General features: G+C 41.2%; 1 protein-coding gene across 1 annotated transcript; it reads right to left on the bottom strand.

Annotated features, from left to right (window-relative positions):
- Positions 1-268: 268 nt before the first annotated feature.
- Positions 269-8687, bottom strand: CUNH6orf62 (chromosome unknown C6orf62 homolog). The gene is made up of 5 exons (XM_036272316.1): positions 7114-8687; positions 5328-5504; positions 4215-4337; positions 3520-3654; positions 269-1610 (listed from the first exon to the last, which is right to left on the bottom strand). Exons 1-5 carry the CDS (start codon positions 7240-7242, stop codon positions 1485-1487), a joined length of 690 nt encoding a protein of 229 aa, XP_036128209.1. The 5' UTR covers positions 7243-8687; the 3' UTR covers positions 269-1484.
- Positions 8688-8911: the final 224 nt, after the last annotated feature.

The raw sequence follows: 8911 nt of genomic DNA, 5'->3' as shown, positions 1-8911 counted from the left end.
GATAGTGAAGAGCTTGGGCTCTATGGAGCCAGGCAGCTGGTTATACTCCTACCCCCCATCACCACATGAGCTTAGGCAAGCATCCATTTGTCCACGCAGGGTTGTTAGATGCACTAAGACAAGAGCTGAGAACAAAGTGTCCTTGATTTCTATTCTTGTTGAAATTACAAACCCAGTTTACTGTTTAGCCATGGACTATAACCCACTAAGGTCATCAGAACACCTGCCCCGAGACTAAGAAAATAAAGTTACCACTTCAAGTTTAGTGATTCACCTGAACAGTCAGGGAATGTTCACCTATTTTATTTAGGTTTTCATTTTTTCAAATTCCAACCAGAAGCTAAATACAATTGGAAACCAGTAAGCACTAAAGTTTGTTCCAAAGGAGTAGGATCATCCAGATTTACTCCATAAAGTACGCAACCCTTAAGCAAAGCTTTTCTTCATTTAAAAGAAAAAACAAACAAAAAAAAACTATACAGTAGTCTTTCCTTATGTTCATTGCACAAAATGAGTTCTGCTTTTATAACTTTGACACTCGATGGCTGTTTTTACAATTCAAGATTTCAATTTTAGTAACTTTTTTCTACTCCAAAAACCCTCATAAGTTTTTCTTAAGGATGGTGTAGAAACCAGTATTTCTGCACAATTCACTGGAATTTTTTTCTTTGTAATAAAAATCTCTTATAACCAGAAAAAACAAAAACCAAAAGGAAAGTCCTCTACCTATCCTGTTTCTGCAGCTGTGCACGTGTCTTTCGGTTTGGTAGCTGCTTTAGCCACTTGAGACTGCAGGTCTGCTTTACTGTGTCTCACTGTGTCCACACAGAACACTTGGTAACAGCAGCCTGGGAAAACGATCTGAAAATAAAATACACACATTTATGAGTACCAGGAAACAAACATGGCCCAGTAAAATATGAGGCAATAATGCCTACAGTGAGATGCCTTTTTCGTTTAAGATTTCTTTCCCACGGTTGTATTTTTTGAACAACCACTTCTGGTCATTAGAATGAATCTGACAGTGCTCAGGAACAACAGTGATTATAGCAAAGCTATTGAGTTTTTAAAATGTTATTTTATCTGTTACATTCACTTCTCACCCTCTAAATACTGATGGCAGATGTCAAAGAGGCAAAAACCAGCACAAATGGAAGACCATCGAACATGAGTATCACCTGGTGCTTTCAGATACATCAAGCATTTCAGTGTACATAGTCCTTTCACTTCACATTTTAAAGATGCTGACGCAGTGCAGCAAAGATGCAAAGCATCTTCTTTCACACAGTCCGTGAAGAAGACATCTAATTTTCTAAAGTTCTGAGATACAAATGATTAAAAAAAAATCCAGGATGAACAAGTTTCAAAATGCATAGTGTTCTGTGCATGAGTCCATTTTCTTTAAACTCTGAAAGAATAAAGTGGTGAGAAAACAAGAAAAATTGCCGCTGCACTCTGATCGTCTTCACTTGCTGGTCAGTACTCTACTCGGGCAAGTAAGGGTGCAGGTGATCCTCTATGGTGCCAACTGCCCAGTGGGTGAGCTGTTCCTGGGGCAGGTAGAGGCAGATGCTGCATAACTTGAAGATTGTAGCTTTGTTTTTTGGAGTCTGGAAGGGGAAAAGTTTTAATATTCTTAATAAAGACTAATATAAGTGATCAATTGCCACACGAAGTCAATCTCCCACAATTTATTAAGCACTTACGGACACAGTGACAAAGCAGAGTAAGAGTGTGATGGTTCTTAACCACAGGGACTTTAGGAATTCAGAACTTTGCCATATGAAACACAGAAAAGCAGTAAGCATGACTACAAATAAATGTTTACAGAATGTATGCAGAATAGAAGATAAGTCAACTATTGCCCAGCTAGTGTGGCTCAGTGGTTGAGCGTCGACCCATGCACCAAGAGGTCGCTGGTTCGATTCCAAGTCGGGGCACATGCCCAGGTTGTGGGCCTGATCCCCAGTGGGGGGCACGCAGGAGGCGACTGATCCATGTTCTCTCTCATCAATGTCTTCCTCCCTCCCTCCCACTCTATCTGATGATAAATAGAAAAATATCCTCAGGCGAGGAATTAAAAAAAAAAAGAAGTTAGATATTACCATCTAACTTGGGGCAAATGTGCTGTCTCACGTAACCACTGGTCAGTAAGTGGGAGATGAACCTGAACCAAAACTGCCTCCAAGTTCACCTTCTTTCACTGTAGCACCTCTAAAGGCAGAAGAAAAAACAGATGGCCTGTGCAATGCCTGCAGTTTATATGTAAATGAACATACACATGTGCACATGTATGTTTTCACTGTAAAAGGCACAAAACTATATGAAAACCACTAACTCAATTCAACAGAAAGAATGTGCTCACAGAATTACTAGTCTAAGATCTCACAGCCACATCTAAATTACAATCCAGGCTCCAGGTGTGGGCCTCTCTACCTCCTGCCCATCCTTTGGTGTAGCCCTTATCACACACCTTACATTATGATAAAGGGTAACAACAAAGTATCTATTATAAGCCCTAAATAATGACATTCAGGTTTAGGTTGATGAGAATAAACCTTTTATAAATAAAAATTAATTTGGAATACCTAGATTGCTGCTTAAACTGGAAGTGCTCATTTGAAACACATATTTATCTTTTACATACAATGTGCCTCATCCCTTTAGAGTCTTATTTACTTTGAAATAGGCCAGGCACTCCTCAAACTATGTTAACAGTCACCCAAGGATTTTGTTCAGAATGCAGATTAAGCAGGAGGGAACAGGGCCTGAGATTCCACACATGAGAAGTGCTCAGGCAATGTTGCTCTTTAGACAGTACTTTCAGTAGAAGAGCTGTAGGGAATGTTTCTCAAACTCTACTGTCCACCACATTCATGCTTTTATTATTTTTAAATTCTCACCCAAGGATATCTTTCCATTAATCTTCAGTCAGAGTGGGAGAGAGAGAAACATCGATGAGAGAGACACATTGAATGGCTGCCTCCCACACAACCCCAACCAGGGCCAGGGACTGAACTGCAACCAAAGTTCGTACCCTTGACCACAATCGAATCTGCTCTAACCACTGAGAAAACCGGCCAGGGCTAGATTCATGCTTTTTAAAAGCTCCAGACAGGGCCTAGCCAAGTAGCTCAGTTGGTTAGATTGTCCTGATATGCCACGGTTGTAGGTCCAATCCCTAAATCAGGCACATATAAGAACCAACCAATGAATACATGAATAAGTGGAACAGCAAATCAGTGTTCCTCCCTCTCTCTAAAATCAATTGAAAAAACAACAAAAAAGAAACACCCACACACAAATAATAATTTTTAAAAAGCACCCCAGCTAGTTCTAATAAATGCCAAGTCTAGAGACCACACTGTACTAGGGTGAGGCCCACAAGATCTGCTTCTTGTTCTTTAAATAACTTAAAAAATAATGTAGTGTTGAAGAGGAAAAAGAGAATCAAGGAACTTGCACAGAACAGACTGATAATAAAGCCATTACAATGAGCCCTCAGTGGCCACTGCCCACCTGCAAGTGCTGTCTGTCGATGAAGAGAAACACGGACTGGGTTGGATTGTTGACAACAATCCCAGTCTTGTCCTTGCGGCTCAGTACGTGCAGAAACTGTTTCTCATAGTCACTGTGATGAAACTCAAATTTAGCCTAATTAAAAAAAACACAATGTGTGTAAATAACTACCAACATGTTACACGACATGAAACACAGCATACAGTTGGGCTGTCACACATGCTTGCCACTTAATGCAGTTCTTCAGTAACACCAGCCACATTTCAGATGCTCAAGAATCACATGTAGCTAGCATCCACCACTATGAACAGTCTCTTGAGGCATAGAACATCCTCTTCATCATAGAAGGTTCTCTCTCTAAGAAGGTATGTATACTACTATATCAAGAGCATGTGTGATACGGGGGAGGGATCTTGCCAACTTGATCCATGCCCCCCTCCTAAAATCAACCAATGCCAACCTTTTAAGATTTCCTCTGGCCACAATATCAAACACAATGAGTAGCTAAGAACCACCTCATTCTCAAGAGACTATCATTCAAATGCTTTCTCCTCTTGCGTGACAACATTCAAAAGGATGGAACTCAAGATAAAAGTCATTAGAAAGCATACACTCCCAAGGATTTCTTGTTAGACCCCATTCCAGGAGTTTTCACTCATTTAACTGCTCATCACACTTATTTTAGAATAAAATACCTGAACAGGCCTAAAAGGCTCATCAGATTCCTTCCACCGAGAAAACAGGAGACAGACAATTTTTTCAATGTCATTCCGAGGCCAAAGAATGAAGTCCATCTCCTGAGTACAGCCAATCACATCCTATGACAAAAAAAAAAAAAGGAAATTACTTTTACAGAGACAGACCTATAACAAGCAATGCCACAAGTTATATGGCTTCACTACAGAAAAACTGAACAGAGCAAAAAGTCCATTATGTATCATTTTCTATAAGAGGTAATAGTAACAGGACCGCATACAATCTGAACAGGACCTAATTCTAATTCTTACCTTTCTAGTCCACACTCAACCATGTTCCTCCATCAAGACCTAAATTCACCAGTGCATGGTGAATACTCCAACTACAGCTCTGATTCTTTGTCTTTTTTTTTTTAAGTCTCTTAACCATTATTTCCACTCTTCAAAATAAAAAATATTTAAGCAAAGGTATCTTGGAACTTCTAATATGAATCTCCCTACCTACTTATTACAACTGAAATGCTGTTGTTGCCATATGCTGATGTTCTTCCTGTTATCATAGTCCAGCACACTAATTTCCAGAGGCAATAAACCTCTTCCAGACCAGTTCATTGTTACTGATCTCCAGTTGATCCCCTGACCCTACCACTAACTGTGGGGATCGACTGCAAAAATGCTGGACTAACTTCCAGTGATTTGCTGAAGTTGAGAAGGTTGGCAGCAACAATACCTTCTATTTTAAGTTTCTTTCTTTTTTAAAATCTTTTTAAAATATGCTTTTACTATTTTTTAGAGACAGCCCGAAACCTAGGTATATATTCTGACCGGGAATCAAACCAGGACCTCTCAGTCCACGGGCGATGCTCCTTCCACTGAACCACACTGGGCAGGCTACTTTACGGGAACCCAATGAACAGTAATATAAAACATTACTTGCAGTAATAATTACACCATTATCAACAGAATACCACCTAAGAAAAGTTATCTATCTAAAGCCAACTTTTACAGAGATTCATGGCCACAGTAACTACACATTCTTTGGAGGGCTGGGGAGGTGGGATGCAAGCTGAATTCATGAACATGTACCAAAGCCAGCCTGAAACCAGAGCTCACCCTTCTCATAGACTGGTACCGAGGGGCATGGAGCTGTACCACGTCCTTCTGCAGAAGCTCCATGGAACTCTCCAAGGAGTAGCTGGACTCGCGTACACCTTTCAGGATATTTTCTTCATAATTATTTGTCATGACTGGTATAACCTCAGACACTTCAAAAAGTGCTGATTTTTTCTTCTAAAAGAAAAAAAAAAGGTTATCAATCCACTGGTAAGATAGTGTCTTTCAACACTCAATCCATATTACTATATCACGTATCTTTATTCTAACTCAATAATATTCTTAAATGAAGTCATCTGTGTGCTGAAAACAGATTTTCAAACAGGAAAATCCTTGTCTTCCCCAAACGCCCAACCCTAACCAGCCGATAATCGAATGTCTAACCACATGGTCTCATAGCATTATGGTATCCACAGCAAATATTTATTTTAAACAGTATTTCTTAAATGCTGTTAAGAAACAAACACTAGTGGCATCCTTAGGGTATGAAAAAAAAAAGTAATTTACTCGACATAATTTCATTTAACTGGTTCTACAAACAGGTAAATTAAAATCTTAGTTTAAAGACAAAGCTATTCAAAGCAAATTCACTGTTTTACTCCCTAAAAAGATCAATTTCCATTACTGCTTCTGGATATTATATAATTACAAGTGTCAACATTTGAAAGGAAAACAACAACAAAAAACCCTCCCAAATTGAGTTTCAAATTTAGTTCAGACCAACTGCCATCAATTCTGGTTATAAAATTCATGAACTGCTCAGGACAAGTGCCTGGATCCTCTCCATTCAGAGTAAAAACAGGTTTTCTCAAGTTAAAGAACCAGATGGTACAGTGTGGGGGCACCTTCTGGGTTAAATACAAGATTGAGTCTCACCACTTACATCTTGGATTTAACTCTAGTAAACCTGCATTCCAGTATCATCAACTAAAATCTGATCTTATCAATTCTTCAGTCAACTAATTCACACACATACAAGACAGGGAGAGAATGGCGAAATAAATCTTTGGGGCTACCCAACCTGGGAACAACCACTCAAAACAAAACTGACCCCTCTGAAAACACCTTACACAAGAGTGCTTCGATTTGTAGCTCTAAGAGTGGAGTGAACACCTGGGGAACTTTCAAATACTAAAGATGACACGCTCAGATTCTATTTCTGATCTGAAATTAGCTCACAATTTTTTAAGTACAAAAATCCCAGTACTTCCTTATATTCATAACCTAATCTCATGTCAAATAAAGATGAAGAAACTACCATTATTTTACATTGCAAAAAATTACTACTTTATCATGTTTCTCCTTGATGACTAACAACTGTGGAATTCTGATTAAGACCAAAAATCTTTAAACTTAATATTTCATTTTTAATTTTAATTGTACTTCTACACAAATTAATCATTTAAGTACTTAATTGCTCCTAAAAATTAAAATGTATTCTATTTCATCACATGTACCATGAGAAAGGCACCTACCTACATCCAGGACTGAAAGAATCAGACTGCTTTTAACAACCATTTTGATTCCAATCCATCTATTTATATTTTACATTAGACAGTCTTTAAATTCAGCTAGAAGATTCTCTCTGTAACCCCACATAAATGAGTTATCACTCCTTCCATTCAGTTATACTCCCAACTACTGGATTCAGAGAATTTTCCCCAAGGGTGACAATCAAAGTATACAAAGAAGACTTTTCCCGGCAACTCTTTAAGTTAATAGTCCCCGTTATTTTAACAATTTACCAAACCACGTATGCAAATTCACATTAGGAATTTTAAATTACCTTCTCCTTGAATACAAAGGCAATATACATCTTGAAGTCAAACTGGTCAGCTAGAGATTCTTTTTTCTTCCTAAGCTGAGCACGTAGTCTGTTCAGAGCTTGTTTCTTCCGGGAGTTTGGGTCCCCCATTTTGAAATACAGGTGGTACTAAAGCCTTTGGAAATTGTCACTAAACTATGGGCACTTTTTCTTAAGACTCAAGTACAACAGAAACAAGTCATTTTTCCCCCTGCTAATATGATTGAATAGCTAAAATCACAACTGTAACCCCAAAACTGCACCTTCTGGCAATATTAGCAGACTGTCATATTACAGGGTCAAGAAACAAAAGGTGCTGCCCAGTCATGTTCGGACAATAACATTTGTGGTGGAGTGAGAAAAAGGGAAGGAAAGAAAGAGGAGAAAACACTTGAACTAATTTTTTGGAAAACACATTTGGCTTAACTGCCAAAATATAAAGGCTTTGGGGAAATGAAAAGCCCACTGCCAGGATTTAGGTGTGCAATAAAACACAGCTGACACCAGTCCAATCCTTAAAATCCATCCGGATTTTTCCCTCTTTTCAGAAAAGGGGCAATGAAAAGGAACGGAGGGAGAAGTGTGATCCTTGCTTTCCAAATAAAAAAAAAAGGAAAAAAAAAGAATCACACCAAAAAACCTCCCCAAAACACCAAAACAGGGAAGGTGAATGAAACTGAAATACCCAATTGGATTTTACCCAGCCCGATCCATGGCTGTAGTACCTAATTAATTCTTAGTTATTTCAGGTTTCACTATTGCTATGTATTGTCAGTGCTTGTTATTGATTACTCTTGGTGGTGAGCAAAGACAACAGTGCAAAATCGGTTGAGAAGGAAGGGGAGAGGTTCAGGGTTTCCCTGCGATCAACTACAGTGTATACCGGGGGCGGGCAGCTGTTGCCCAGAGGAGCCAGGAGAAAAAACAGCGGAGTCATTTCCACTTTCCCCATCACCCACTTTACCCTCAGGCGGCTGCTAATGCTGCTGCCCTGGAGAACCATGATGGCAGGGAAAGGGGTCCAGAACACGATGGAAAAATTCTTCCGGCTCTGTGATCAGACAACACCCCTAGCCCTGCAAGGAGTCCTACATGCCCCCAGGGGAGCCTTCCCTAAGACTTCCACCTGATCAAGACCGTGGGCATCGCTGAGGCAAAGGTGGCGGGTTCTTCTCCCAAATCCAGGCTGTGCCCGGGGACCGCCTGCCTTCCGTCCCCCAGGCCCACCCCCACCCTTTGCCTTCAGGGACAGCGACTCACTCGCACCACGAGAGACACTGGATCACTCAGGCTTTCTCTCATTTCATCGTGGAAACAATGCCCGCCCGGGTACAGGAGGCGGGACAGGGAAATTGGGAAGGACCAGTGGGGAAAAAGAAAACAGTTGTGTTAATATTAATTACTTTTTAAAGTACGCCCGCCCCACCCCCCGAAAAGGAAAGGAAGCTCCCGGATTAGCTCGCTCACGTTGAACAGACCATGTTTCCCGAGGTGGATGGTTCAGGGCGGGGTCGCGGACTGACTCGGGCGGGCGGGCCCTCTAGCCGCAGCCCGCAGGCGGAGCGGCGGCGGCGGCGGAAGTGGCGGTGGCAGGGGCGCTGCTCGCGGCTCGGGCAGGAGCCATGTCAAGAGAACACCAGCAGCCAACTGAGCCCCCCCATCCCCGCTGCGGCGCGCACTGGGGCCGGGCCGCCCGCGCTGCTCCCGCCACGCAGCCCCCACCTGGGACCCATAGTCTGGCTCGGCGCCCCGGGCGGAGGGAGGAGGGGACGGGGCGAGA

Source organism: Molossus molossus, unplaced genomic scaffold (assembly GCF_014108415.1).
Source record: "Molossus molossus isolate mMolMol1 unplaced genomic scaffold, mMolMol1.p scaffold_m16_p_20, whole genome shotgun sequence".
NCBI classification, from domain to species: Eukaryota; Metazoa; Chordata; class Mammalia; order Chiroptera; family Molossidae; genus Molossus; species Molossus molossus.
The sequence above is the reverse complement of the archived record's forward strand: the minus strand, read 5'-3'. Positions and strand labels throughout refer to the sequence as shown.